The 14,711-nt window shown below is 52.4% G+C and overlaps 1 protein-coding gene across 1 annotated transcript in view; it reads left to right on the top strand.

Annotated features, from left to right (window-relative positions):
• Positions 1-12,609, top strand: part of NGFR (nerve growth factor receptor) — a 17,602-nt gene extending 4,993 nt beyond the window's left edge. Inside the window, exons 2-6 of the mRNA XM_006832485.1 lie at positions 2,263-2,404; positions 5,353-5,712; positions 9,622-9,874; positions 11,601-11,761; positions 12,308-12,609. Of these exons, the coding sequence (XP_006832548.1) occupies positions 2,263-2,404; positions 5,353-5,712; positions 9,622-9,874; positions 11,601-11,761; positions 12,308-12,609 (1,218 nt within the window). The remainder of the gene's footprint in view (positions 1-2,262; positions 2,405-5,352; positions 5,713-9,621; positions 9,875-11,600; positions 11,762-12,307) is intronic.
• Positions 12,610-14,711: the final 2,102 nt, after the last annotated feature.

Below are 14,711 nucleotides of genomic sequence, written 5' to 3'. Positions count from 1 at the left end.
GTAGGGGAGGAGAGGCTGCTTCAGGCCACACTCCAGTAGCAGCAAGAATAGACAATTGAAACCCTGGCAGGAAGGGAGGAGACAAATACTATATAAAAAAGCTGACAGGAGAACTCAAACAGACAAAAGTGTGGTTGTTTAGGATAGAGAACACAAGCGTTGCACTGCATTGCAGCCCAGAATAAACAGTGAGTCCCTGAGTCACAGGGAAATGTAAAGGTATATTCTGGAGGCAGAGAAGGGCAAACATAGTTAAAATGAAAAACATTAGAGGATTAGAGGAGCAAACCCTTGACTCTCAGGGAAACTCAGTGATCCAGACTTCTTGTTAGCTGAGGTCATGTGGTATTATTGTGTTCTTAAATTCCATAATTATATATGTTCTGTCCCTACTATGTGCCAAGCGCTCAGGCAACCATGGCCCTTACCCTCAGGGAGCTGACAGTCTAGCAGGGGAATCATTGAAGTAGCAAATTGGACAAAGTAGTGAAAGGCAAGCTTGTAATTGAACCACTTACTTGTTGCCATAAAGTCAGTTTCGACTCATGGCAACCCCGTGTGTGTCAGAGTAGAACCGTGACCCACGGGGTTTTCAATGGCTGAGGTTTTGGAAGTAGATTGCCAGGACTTTCTTCTGTGGTGCTACTAGATGGACTCAAATCTCCAGCCTTTGGGTTAATAGTCAAGCCTGTTAACCATTTACACCACCTGGGGTAACAGGGCAGGGCTGCCTAATTTGGAAAGGGAGGAGGGGAGTGGGGTGGGGGGATAGGACCATTTTCCCAAGGAAGTGACACTTAAGCAGAGCCCTAAAGGATGAAAAAAAATTAGAACAAGCTCCTCTGGAATTTTGCCTCCTGCGGGAGAGCCTGAATCTGGGGTCCAGGAGGCTCCTGGTCTGCAGATGTTCCCAGCACTATGTCCTGTTACCACCTGGGAGAAGATGGTGGCAATACCCACCTTTCCTTTTCCTGAGCTACCTAGACCCTTCCCACTGTCTTATGAGGACCCCAAAGCTGCCTCCATGCCTGAGCCAACTTGTCCATCCCCCTGCTTCTTCTCTTCCCTCCCCACCAAACTCTGGTGCTGAGGCATTAGGACATTTTAAAGGACTGAAGGGAAGACAGTCTCTTGACCATCGTGAAAGCAGAAGCAAACCCCAATGACCTTGTAAACCTCCCCTCTGGCTCCATCACCCAAGAGCCCATACTCTGCATCAAATGGGGGCTGCATGGTCTGGTATGAGTTGAGAAAAGCAGGCTTTGGAGTTTTATTAGACAGTAAGTTTTAAAAAAAAAAACCACAGAAATATAAAGCATGTCTCCAGAAGCCCTTCCTCTTAGGGAACCTGGTACTAAATCGTACTGTCCCTGAGCAAAGATGCTTTAGTGGCAGGAATTTGAGTCCTCTTTGCCCTGGTTCTAGCGCTGTTCCCAGTGGTTGTGGGACGGGCAGGGTATGAGAGGAGGGCGGGTGGCTGGAAATCAAATCCTGGTGGAGCAGGGCTGCTGAGTGGTGAGAGCAGCCACTTCCTCATCATTGATAACAGACATCCCTTTCTCCCTCTCTTGGCGCCAGACTCTCGCCCATTGGCTGGTCCTCAGCCCTGGCACCAAGCTGTCGCCATCATGTGTGGGGAGATGGAGACTCAGAGTGGGGGCAGGGCAGACCAAAAGCCCAGAGCAGAATCAAGATTCAAACCCAAGTCTTCACCATCTGCCTTCTGCTCTTCAGACACCTCCCATTTGATATTCAACCTAATGGAGTTAGGGACCTAGAATAGAGTAGAGCATGGCAGCCTTTGTATGAGTTAGAAAAAGGCACCCCCCTCTGGGTGGATGTGGCCCTGCAGGTACGCAGCTTAGCCAGTGGAGTATGGGCTGAAATTCAGCTCCTAGTCACCCGTTTGGCTGGGAGCCCTGTGCAAGCTGCAAGCTGCCCAACTGTTCATGACATCCCTGTCTTACGTCCCCTTCCCCATGTGGTATATCCTTGGAATTTTAGGAGTTAACGTAGCCCAAGTGAACTTCATTGAAGGTCAGCATGCAGGGCTCCAATCTTAAACCCCCAGCAGCTTGCAGGGCTCTCTGTCCTTCCACTGTTTTCCTTCCCACCAGCTTTGATGTGTCTAGTACTGCCTGGTGAACTCATCTCAGCCCAGGTGGTTCTAATAGAAGGCATCAAAAGGGGGTGTTTGATCCCTTGGATGACACTCCCTCCTCTTCCTAGATGGTCTGACCCTTTGATCTCCCCCTACCCCAGGTGTCCCTCAGTGGTGCCAACGAGGCATGTCCCACGGACTTGTACACCTACAGCGGCGAGTGCTGCAAAGCCTGCAATCTGGGCGAGGGCGTAGCCCAGCCCTGCGGAGTCAACCAGACTGTGTGTGAGCCCTGCCTGGACAGTGAGTACAGGGAAGCCAGGCGGGGGTCGGGTCAGGCAGGAATGTGACACGGGGGAGAAACATGGCCAAGTTCTTCTAGCAGGGTACCAAGAGTGGGCTCTGGCCCAGTGTAAGAGGCAGAGAGATGTTGAGAATGGATGAAGAAAGTATGCAGAGGGAGGAGGGGGCTTTGCTAGGGGATCCCCAGCCCCTGAGCAGAGAGGCTTGAAGGAAGAGTGTGGCCTGGTGGGAAGGAGTAGCCAATGCTAAGACCAGCTAAAAATATCATCTGCATTGCAAAATCAATGGCTGCCACTTACCCTCTGTGTGTTTGTGGGGAGGAGGAAGCGGATCAAATCCTGGGCTGCCCTGGAAATTGACCTTGGGGGATCCTGGGGAGGGTGGGGTTGCACCTCCCCCCAGGCCAACTGTTTTCCAGCCTGGGCCAAGGAAGCAAAGGCTTCTCAGAGGCAGCAGAGATGGGGGTTGGAACACTATAAGGGTGCTGGGGTGATATCAGATGGGAGGAGAGGGAGAGCCTGGGCCATTCTTGCCTGATTTCCCTTGGAAGAGGAGAGAAGCCCACCATCTTCCAGGTGAATGGAGGGGGCACAGAGAGGGCAGGTCTGATGCCCTGGCCTCAACCTTGTCTGGGCTCTAAATCTGTACAGTTTTTAGTCAGGAGCATCCCCGTGGGCCCTTCCAGGTGGAAGGCTAACAGGATCTGCCTTCTACCTGGCATTGAGCGCCCACTTGGAGGCTAGGTGGGAACTATGCTCAGATATTCTTTAATCACGTAGCTACAAGGAGACAAGGGTCCAAGGCTGGAAACTCACCTGTCTGCCAACACTGACCTCAGTGTGTCCCCAAACTCACCCTGCACTTCAGGCAATCCTAACCCCTTGGTGACCCTCAAACACAGTGACATCCCCCTGTGCTGGTGACTCCTGTAACCCCATCTGTCTCCTCCCCCAGCGGAGGGAGACCTGGGTCTGTCTGGGCAGGGAGGCTCTGCACCTGGCCATTCAGCCATCTGCCCTAACCCTGGGTTGGCCAACCATGGGTACCCTGGAGCCTCTGTAATTAGCCTTTGTTGTTTCATAGACTCCAGTTTACCACCTCTCCTCCTTGCAACTTGAATCTGTGGAAGGGTCTGAGGTGGAAGGTGGAGCAGCCTGGGATGGGGGACTCCTGGCATCTCTGGGTTAGAGGAGAGGAGGCAGGAGCCGCAGCAGCTCAGAGGCCCATGCAGGACTCTTTCTTCCACCCCCTAGCTGTGTTAACAGGCCACCTTTATGAGACCACTTTATGGAATAGAGACCCCAGCAGACTTCCTTCCATCCTCATAACGTTTCCACAAGGAAATCCATTTAAACTCCTGCCTTCATTCTCTGCCAAAAAGAAAAAAAGACCACATTTTTCACACCCCCTAAAATCCTTTCTCTAGAGTTTTCTGCTAATTTTCTGGATTTTCCCATGGGCAGGGCTCCCTCTTCCTCTCCAAGTGTGACCAGTCCCATCCCCTGACCACACCATGGCAGGCAGATATAGAACACTCTCATTTGTGTAGACTGGGCACCTTGCCTCTGCGTTCATGTCTGCAAGTCCTCTCTGCTGTCTGCCTAGATCATGCCCAGACCATGGATGGGACTCAACTTTTGTAGAATCCCTGCTGTGTCCTCACCACAACCCTGTGCATGGAGAAATTATGCCCTATTTTACAGATAAAGAAAATGAGATTCAGAGAGGTTAAGTAAAACGCTCAAAGTCACACAGCTAAGTGATGAAACAAGATCTGAATCCAGATATGCCTGCTTATTGGGAAGAGAAACACAGGGATCCCTCTAGGGAACTGATTCAGGAATGGGAAGTCTCCCTTCAGGCCTTATTCCCGCTATTTTCTCTTCTCCTATTTTTCTGCCTTTCCCCCTTTCCCCTCTTTCTAGCTTTTCCTTTTTGCTTGCCCAACACAAGATAATGACTCAGTGCTCTATCTGGTCTTTTGATGCTTTAAAGAATATTGAGTTGGACTCCAAAGCAGGCTTCACTTCCCTCCAATGGGACCCTAGTCTCTACTTTTGTTTCCCCATTCTGAGCAGTCCCTCTTTCTCTGGTTCTCAGGTTCCTAAATCCGTGCTCCAAGTCCAACCGTTGGAGTAAGGATGTGTTCTCTTGGGTTCACATTGGCAAATATGGAGTTCTCCACCCTGGGCTGGAAAGGGTGACGATTTAGCTCTGTGCCTCCCCTACCTCCCTGCACCAGGAGGCGGGGACCATGGCACCCTCCTTCACTTGTACTAATTAAGATAGCATGAGTCAAGAGTGAGCTTGGAAATCTCCCCTTTGTGCCAGTTGAAAGGGTAGAGGACAGTATATGCAAGTCTTTCTTAACTCTCTAGCTTCAGTCCCTCCTGCTATACTTGAACTTCAATCTCCACCCTCAAGAGGCAAGCCCTTTAGCAGCTTGGGGATAGCGCTATATGGGTGGGAAGTTCTGCCACCTAACCCTAGACCTATTCAGGCCACGCCTGAGACCCCACCTGTGCAGCAGGAACAGAAGGGCAGCTGAGTGGGAGGCTCCCTAGCAGAAGGCCAGCAATGCCTGGGCTAGGTTCGGAGCCCAACACTGGCCCCAGGGGAGGGTTGGGTGGGAACCAAGCTCAGATTATTCCTTAATCATGCTGGGAACAAGAGTACAGGGCTGGGAACTCGCTAAGGGAATTTGCTGGAAATTTCGCAGACACCAGCTGAGCTACTCTGTGGAACCTCAGGTCTGGGACTCCCCTCCTTTCCCCCTCCCCCTCTCCCCAGGCAGCTGCCACGGGAATCAGGGACCCTAGGAAAGAGGGTGGGAGGTAATAACGGGGTGAAACTAGTACAGGAGGTAAAAGAACAAGGGCAACTCCAGGCAATGGGAAGTTGGCGAAATTGTTGGCTCTCTGCTTCCTCACCTGTCCCTCTGTCCCCAGGCGTGACCTTCTCCGACGTGGTGAGTGCCACTGAGGCATGCAAGCCGTGCACCGAGTGCGTGGGCCTACAGAGCATGTCTGCACCGTGCGTGGAGGCTGACGACGCTGTCTGCCGCTGCGCCTATGGCTACTACCAGGACGAGGCCACCGGCCACTGTGAGGCCTGCCAGGTGTGCGAGGCAGGCTCGGGCCTTGTGTACTCATGCCAGGACAAGCAGAACACCGTGTGCGAGGAGTGCCCGGATGGCACATACTCTGACGAGGCCAACCACGTGGACCCATGCCTGCCCTGCACCGTGTGTGAGGACACTGAGCGCCAGCTGCGAGAGTGCACCCGCTGGGCCGACGCCGAGTGTGAGGGTGTGTGAGGGTGCGCGCGCAACCCGGTGGGCGGGCGGATGTGGGGTAGGCGTGGTCTGGAGCCGTGACCAAGGGCGCCCCCTGGACGACAAGAAAGCCCTTTCTGGGGCATCTCAGGGAAGGGATAGTTCATCGCCAAAGGCTCCCTTTCATATTTTCTTCTTTGGGTTCAGTGTTTCGAAGTCCATTAGCCTCCCAGGCTGCAGAAGTTGTTGATGTCAGGTGCCCTCGAAGCTCAGGCTTGGCCCTGGGAGGCCAGAGAACAGGGCAGGGCACATGCAGAGGACTCTTGGGCCATAGTCTTTACTCTGTTTCTACTCATAGTGACTCCGAACGGAACAGAACAGAACACTGCCGGGGCCGGCACCATCTGCATTTATTAATTACTACATTGTAATTCATCTTTCAGAACTTTATTCACATCTGGCAGCCAGTTAGCAATTGGATGGGCAGGCAATTAACGTCTCCAAAGTGGCCACTGTGGCCTGTGATATTTCTGACCAGAGCAGGACATGGTTGGTCCTTAAAACAGGCTCTCTGAACTGGAAAAAAGTGCTTGAGGACCCTCAGGAGATGCAGCCTTTGGGCTTTGAGGCCTGGTCTTGGTGCATGGTAACTTATGGGACCTGAGATAGAATCTAGAAAAGTGACGTTAGGTCTCTCTTGTCTCTCATCCTCAGTTTCCTTGCCCACCCCATGATTGTTCCACTTCAGTGTTTGACATCTGAGAGAGAAGTAGACAGCCATTGTTACTAGTGTAGGCTGAGGTTGGACACAGGACCATTAAGGAGGTTTCTAGGAAGAGGAGCTTTGGGGACAGAAAAAGAAGGGAAACTCAGGCCTGGCCCTGGGAGGCCAGAGAACAGGGCAGCGCACACACAGAGGACTCTCGGGTCCTAGTCTCTACTCTTTCCACATTCTGAGCAAATCCTCCTTTCCTTGCCTTTTGAGGCTGGGTATGCTGGAATGAGGTGGTTTCTGGATGGGGAAAGAAGCACCATGGGATTGTGCTTGGGCAGAACTGTTTGGGTCTTTGATATCTGTCTCAGGGAAAAGAAACCCTGGTGCTGCTGTAGGATAAGGTTAGAGGTTCAAACCCATCAGCCACTCTTTGGGAGAAAAATGAGGCTTTCTGCTCCCTAAAGATTTATAGCCTCAGAAACCCTACATAGGAATCAACTCAAGGGATTGGGAAGGTGAGTGGGCCTTCCCTCTGCAGGGAGAATTTGACAGTGTGTTATTTTCTTTCCCTCAGCCTTTGCCCACCACTCATTTGGCTATTTCCATTTGAGAACCCTCAGTCTATAGCATCTCCTTCAGGGAGCCATCAGTCTGACTGGAGAGATAGCCTCTTGCCTTGAATAGCTGCAACCCCAGCTCCAACTCTGAGGCTCCCTTATTCTGATAGAGGCAGCACCCCAAGTCAGATGGGGGAGATGCATCCCCTGCCCACTGGAAGCCTCGAGTCTGACAGGCAAGAAACACACCCTTGTTTCTTTCTCACATCCTGTGAATTCCAGCTCTATGATCCTCAGCTCAGGAGTTCAGGGTGGAGCGGCTGTTAAGCTGGGCTGAGGCCAAGCTTGTGTATGAAACTTCCTGCATTGGGACAAGGTGTGTGTGTGTGTGTGGGGGGGGGGGGTTCCAGTGGTGAAGGCCTTGGGCCAGGAGACAGGCAAGCAGCATCAGGTGCCAGGCAGAGCAGGGGAAGGCGTTTCAGCAGCTAGGCAGCACGGTTCCATGGACAAGTCTGGACCAACCAGTGGGGGAACTTAGTCAGGGACATGATTAGGGCAAAGAACGGTTAGAACTGGGGGAAGGGGAGGCTCCACCTTTTGGGGCGTTTACAGATCCCTTCCAGATACCACCACACTCTTCCAGCTACCCTAGGGGGAGAGGAGACCTCTGATGGATATGTTTACCCATGTCCCTGTTCCCCTTTCAGGTCTAACCTCTAAAGAGTTAAATGTCAGCTCTTGGGCAGAGGGACCATTTCAGGAAATGGAATTTGATTCTTGGTTTGGTTGCTCCCCTCACCCCACCCCCAGTGCACTTTTTTTCCCCTCTGCATATACATTTCTGGTGTCAACACAGTGGTTCCCCCACCCTCAGGGTAGAAGGGCCACCCCTTGGCCCAGTGAAATGTGGGCTAAGGAAGGGTAACCTGGACCCCTCCTTCTACCCCCAAGTCTGACATCGCCCATTCCGGAAACTGCTGTCAGGACCAGCCAAGGGCTTAGCGGGTTGGAATGCTGGTGGACATGGCCACATCTGGATCTCATCCCTTGTCCCCCACCCCCATCAGAGGGGATTGGAGTGATGAGGAGTGCGCCTTGGACAGCACTGTCTTCAGCCTCCGGGTTCCTTACCATCCTTTCTCAGCACGGTCTCATGCTAGGTAGCCTCCGTCATGGCTGGACTCACAGACACCTCCCCACACACATGCACCTTCACCTTGGACTTGGGGCTGGTATTTGGTTTCAGGCTTAGTATCCCAGTAGAGAAGTCCGTCCACATTCCAGTCTTTTCTGGAACTGCCAGAGAGCAGAGCTGTGTTTGTCCTTCCACCTCCTCCTAGGACTGAGTGGAGGCCGGATGGGATGGGGAAGGAGATAGTAGCCCCCTCCCCACTGCCAGCCAAATGGATTCCAGATTCACATCTGGGGGCCTTATCCCTCAGAAGGTGCTGAAAAGGGGGCCTTTGAAGCCTCCTCATTCTGAGCTGAGGAGGCCCAGCAGAGAGGTGGGCAGCCTCAACTCCAACTTGGGTGGGCAATTGGGGGGCTGGGCATAACAGAGCTGGAGAGCTCAGTGCCCATCCTCCTTACCCTGATGGCATGCTTCCCCTCCCTGCCCCAGGCGTGGGAAGTGAGGATGGAAGGGGTGGGCAGCTTTGCCCAGACAGGTACCCTAAGGTTGTCGGGGGCCCACAACCCCTGGCACTGCCCTCCGCTGAGTGGCAGAATGGAAAATCCCACCCACTAGTGCCAGGAAGGGCTGGGTCCCTTGCCAGGTAGGCTGGCAATGCCCAGCTGGCATAAGAGGACCTAGGTGGGTGGCCACAAAGTCTCACTCTCCCTGAGGCAGCAGGCAGTACCTACTTTGCAGACCCTCTCTCCATCTGCACTCTGCTCCCTGCCCAGGAGGGTTCCAGCTGCTCAACGTGACCTTCTCCAGGCAGTAAGCAGACTAGTGGGCCCGTGCAGACCAAGAGGCTGACCCCTGTCCAAGAACTGGCCTGAGGGGGAGGTGTGGGGGGGAGAAGGAACTGGCTGAAAGGAAGCTAGTCCGCTGAGCATTCCTTCCCACCACATCCTGCCCAAGCCTGGAGCCTGGAGTATCAGAGATGGGGAAAAAGGACTAGCTGCCAGATCTCAGAAGAAGTGGGGTGGGGTCAGGTACCTCTGACTTGAGTCCTCCCATCCTTCTTTAGGAGAAGGTGGCTGGAGTCTTATGGGCCTACCTAGGGCCAGAGAGATTTCAGTATTTCCCAGAGTGAAACCAACTTGATGTTTCTGTCTTCTCTGTGTGTTTCCCTCCATGCCAGGGTTCTGGATACCCATGGGAGGCAAAATAGAGTTCTAGGATGACAGCTATACCCAACATGGAAGGAGTGTGAAGATTATCTCTTAACAGTCTCATTCTATAAATGGGGAAATTGAGGCTCTGAGGGGAGAAGTCAGTGACAGAGCTGAAGTAGATCCAGGTCCCCTGACTAGCTGGCCCTTACTCATCTTCATCTTGGTTTACTATACAATCCCCAACCTGTCACAAAACAGCTACGCAACACACAAGCACGTGGAGCCAGGGGTCGGGGCTCAGCACGCAGCACTGGAGTGAGTGAGAATCTAGGGAGAGGGGTTGTAGGGTGGAGTAAGACCTCACTCCCCTAACTCTTTTTCCTTCTAGAGATCCCTGGCCGTTGGATTACACGGGCCACACCCCCAGAGGGTTTGGAGAGCCCAGAACCTAGCACCCAGGAGCCTGAGGGCCCTCCAGAACTAGACCCTGTGGCCAGCACTTTGGCAGATGTGGTAACCACAGTGATGGGCAGCTCACAGCCCGTAGTGACCAGGGGCACCACCGACAACCTCATCCCTGTCTATTGCTCCATCCTGGCCGCTGTGGTTGTGGGTCTCGTGGCCTACATCGCCTTTAAGAGGTGAGAGGGGGCATGGGAGACAGAGAATGGGGACCTTTGGCTTCAAGGAGGACTTTACTCCATTCTTGACCTGGAAACACACATTCCTTTTCAACTCAACCCCAAAGCAAGCTCATCCTCACTAGCTACCAGCTGCTCTTTTCTAAGGCATGATGGACTGTGGCAGGTGAGGGAAGGGAAGGATCCTATCCTGGCTCTAGCACTCTAGGACCTCCCCAGCTGCATGCAGAGAGAGATGCCTGTGCCTCATCCCTCTGGACTCCATTCACCCACACAGTTGCCTATATGTGCATGTGCCTTCTCCTTCCCATAGCACCTGGGACTCTAGGTCTCCACTCCAAGAATCCAGGATGTGCAAGAACACCTGGAGGACATTTAAAAATTTTAAATGCAGTGTTCATTTTTTCAACAATCATTAAAGTAATGCATGCTTATAGGGAGAAATGCAAACAAGACCAACATTAGCAAAAAGTAAAAGGCCTTCTTATCTCCCCAAATCCTGCTCCTCTTTTCATTGAAATGTGATTGGAATGGATCCTTCCCAACTATTTTCTGGGCATTTATAACCACACACACATACAAAATACTTTCTTGTTTATACATAAACACAAGGTTGCTTTTTTTTTTTTTTAATCAATGGAATCATTCTATATGTATTATACAATTTACTTTCCACTTAAGCTCCCTTGGGAGAGCTTTCCTCTGGACATATAGATTATCTGATTATTTGTAGCCACACGTTCAGTAATATGGATGGATCATAATTTGTTTAACCAGTCCCCGATTGATAGACATTTGGTTTGTTTCCAGCATTTTGTCATTGCTTATAAGAGCAGCGGAAAGCCTTGTCTATATCCCTGCACACATGTGGAAGCATTTTAGAAGGGTAGATTGTGAAAAGTGGAATTCCTGGGAAGCGATTTATTTATGCCCCATTTATTCCATAAACATTTATTGACCGTTCTTGATGTGCACCAAGGCCTGAGTGCCCTTCTGCCTTCCCAGAGCTGATATGTAAAGAATTGTAGGTTTGGGGGCTTCAAAAAGTTCATGGAAAAATTCCATCCTTATTATATTTTTTTATGATTTAAAACAACAAATGTATTCTCTCTCGGGTTTTGAGAATAGAATTTTGAAATCAAAGTGTCAGCAGAACCATAGAACCAAGCTCCCCAAGAGACTCTGGGTTGGGTACTTCCTTGTTTCTTTTGTCTCTTCTTTTTTTTTTTTTTTAACTTTTTATTGTGAATTGGGTGAAAGTCTACAGAGCAGATCATCAGTTTTACATTCAACTATTCATACACATTTTGTTTCATTTCACTGATTACAATCCCCTCCATGTAACATACCTCATCCCACTTCCTTCCTGTGTTTCTGGTTTCTCCTTCTTTCCTAACCCTTCTGAACTTTGTCCTTGGGTAAACGCTGCCCTGCTGATCTCTAAGGTGTTCTACCTCCCTAGTGTTACTGGTCCCCTTGTTCACATTGTTTGGCTGAAAATTGACACAGGGTGAGTTCAGTTCCAAACCTGCAGGGTGACTAAGGGCCACAGGTCCATTATCTTTTCATTCCATCTTTCCACAAACTTTTTGAAGGCCCTAATAATATGACTGGGATCATAATTGGCACCTACCATGCCCCTGGTCCCACCCATCAGAGAAGAGAGCTTAGTGGCATTGGCCAGTGAGACTCTGGCCCCTGAGACCAGCCTGCCTTCTGGCTCCAGGTGGAACAGCTGCAAGCAGAACAAGCAAGGAGCTAACAGCCGGCCGGTGAACCAGACGCCCCCGCCAGAGGGTGAAAAACTCCACAGCGACAGCGGCATCTCTGTGGACAGCCAGAGCCTGCATGACCAGCAGCCCCACACACAGACAGCTGCAGGCCAGGGTGAGAAGCAGGGGTGGGCTGAGGAGTGAGTAAGATTAGACTGTACATAGGACTGTCACAGGGGCCTGGCTCCTGAACGCCTTACTTATTGTGGAGAGATGGGAGAAAGCAGAGGAAGCAAATGGGTAGGAGGTCCTTTCTGATGGGCTGACTTGGGAAGTAGAGGCTTTTACCAAGTTGAAACATCCAGACTCATCAAGATAATTGTTCCCCTGGGGACTAATTAGCCCCTAAAGTGGCTGCAATTAGCCTCCTGCCCTGGACTTCTGGGGAACAGGTAGTTAATTATGCACCCTAATCAGTGGCCTGTAACCCAGGACACTTGCTGCATTTGAGTCTGGAGTCCTGTCTCCTCCTCCTCCTCAGCCGTGATTAATTGTTGGGGGAGGTGGGAGAGGGTGGTCTGGAGCTATATATGAAGAGGGGGGCAATGAGTCAGCATCCCCAGCCTGTGTCTCTAGACCCTCCCTAGATTGGGTCTTTAGTGCCTTACCCAGACCACTGCCTCCTGAGGGTAAGACCTGACCCCCTCTGGGTTCTTGGCAGCTCTCAAAGGTGATGGAGGCCTCTACAGCAACCTGCCCCCAGCCAAGCGGGAGGAGGTGGAGAAGCTGCTGAATGGCTCTGCAGGCGACACCTGGAGGAACCTGGCAGGGGAGCTGGGTTATCAACCGGAACACATAGACTCCTTCACCCACGAGGCCTGCCCTGTCCGTGCCCTGCTCGCCAGCTGGGCGGCCCAGGATAGCGCAACACTCGACGCCCTCCTGGCCGCTCTGCGCCGCATCCAGCGATCTGACATTGTGGAGAGCCTGTGCAGCGAGTCCACAGCCACGTCCCCAGTGTGAGCTGACTAGAGCCCCCACCCTGCCCCCACATTCCAATGACTGATGCTCCAGCCAACCCCCATGGAGCCTGTCTTGGCCAAGGAGCCTCCAGAGCTCCACCTAGCTGGCTTGGAGCCCAGGCCCCCACAGCCCTGTGGCTGCTCCTAGTGTGGCCCCTTTACTTCCAACCAAAGTCCCCTGCCACCTCTCCCATGCCCACCCTCCCCTATCACCACCTCATGCCTTCTATTCCCTTCTCTCCACATGCCTGGGTGGGCCAGCCTCCCGCCACTTTAACTGGTTTCATATCTGGGGGCTGATACACATCTACAATGATGGTGGGCCCAAGACAAGGCCCTAGAGACTCAGAGAGGGAGAGCCACGGAGCCAGGGCCATGGACTCTACATTGTGAACTTGGAGAGTGAGGGCCTGAACCCTCCTGAGTACCCCTCATCCCCACCCCTCTGACTTGGGAGGAAGAGACTCAGAGGCCCCTCAGAGCTGAGGGGTCTGAAATCTAGTCCACCACCCTCATTTTACATACAGGCCGGTGAGACCCAGAGAGAAGTAGTGACTTTTCCCAAGCCACCTAGCAACACAGAGGCTGAATGTGGGCTAGCGCCCTCCTCTGTGAAGGAGGGGCTAAGGCCAGGTGACCCTTGGGGAAATGTCTCTAAGCCCAGTGGCCTCCACTTCAGACCTGTCCTGACCCTATGGAGACGGGGTGCTTTGCCCAGGGCTTGCTTCACTAATCCATCGTAAGTTTATTAAAGTCTGGGGTTTATGGAATGGGGTGCCACTCCGTTCTTGGCATGTCACTATGGCATTTGGGTCAGAGAAAGAGTCAGTGTGGTCCCAGTCGCTTGGTTTGGTCTGCTCTGGCCCAGGCCCAAAGACATCTCTGGCAGCAGCTTCCCCTAGAATCAGCCCCAGGGGTCAAGGACTAGCCCCACACTCCCAGGCTCCCATCCTGCAACACACACACAGAATGAGAAATCTTGCTTTCCTCCGCCGGTTCCTTCTCTTGGGCTGAGACCGGATCCTGCCCGGGGCAGCTGCCAGAGAAGCATGAGAGGGAACTGAGCTGTTCTCCACCTTCCTGCGCCCCCGGGTTTGGCAGGCCAAGGACTGCTGAGGCTGGAGCTGGCGTCTGATTCCAAGGGTCTGATTCCAAGGGTCTGCACGTGGAGGAATGCCCCCACCCCCACCCCATCTCACTGTGTGCACTAGTTGGCTGTGCGAGAAGAGAAAGGCTCATCCTTGTGGCACTGAAGAACGGGACCTTGTGATAATGTAGCAAGAGGAACTGAATTCGACGGTGGCCTGTAGGGCTCTCAAGTCTAGAGGACCCTGCAAAGGACTTTCTCCCTAACTTGGTGCCAGAAAGGGGGCCATGAAGTCTCAGTGGCATCTCCACCCTCTCCCTAACCTGTTTTGTTTTGCTTGATGTTGGAATGAGTGTGGCTCCCCTTCTACTTAGCATGAAAGCACCCTGGGCTGGGTGTGCTGATAGCCACCCCCTCCCCACCCAGGCTTCGCCTAATCCTTCTAAGGACTGGGAGCCTGGTATATAGATGGCATTTCTTTTACCTCAGCCTGTGACGGAGGAGGAAACTCACCTGCTGACCCCTCACCTGTGGACCTGGGAGTGGGACAGAAGCTGAGTCTATTTATTTTCTTCCCCAACGTTTGGGGAGGATGGAAGAGGGTCATAGGGAGCACTACAAGTATGTTTTAGCATGTGTTTGGTTCTGGGGCCCTTCCTGCCTCCCTTGGGGCTGAAATGGAACACTTTGGACCCCCCCCCATCACCTCCCTCTGGGGGCTGTAAGCCCCAGGCCCCTTGTCACCTCCCTGTCCTGTCTCCCTTGCATCCTGTGTAATCAATTCTTGGGTCCTCCTGAAACCTACACATAGAGCATAAATGATGAATATTAAATAGCAAAGAAAGAAATACAGTGCAAAGTGTTTCTGGAAATGGTTTGAGTGTGTTTAGGGGTGGGGGCAGGGTATAAGCCCTGGTGTCGTAGTGGTGAAGTGTTGGGTTGGTAACCAGAGAGTGGCTTGACCCCACCAGCTGCTTCCTGGGAGAAATGATCTGGCAGTCTGCCCCCATAAGAGC

Source organism: Chrysochloris asiatica, unplaced genomic scaffold (genome assembly GCF_000296735.1).
Source record: "Chrysochloris asiatica unplaced genomic scaffold, ChrAsi1.0 scaffold00007, whole genome shotgun sequence".
Taxonomy (NCBI): domain Eukaryota; kingdom Metazoa; phylum Chordata; class Mammalia; order Afrosoricida; family Chrysochloridae; genus Chrysochloris; species Chrysochloris asiatica.
The sequence above is the reverse complement of the archived record's forward strand: the minus strand, read 5'-3'. Positions and strand labels throughout refer to the sequence as shown.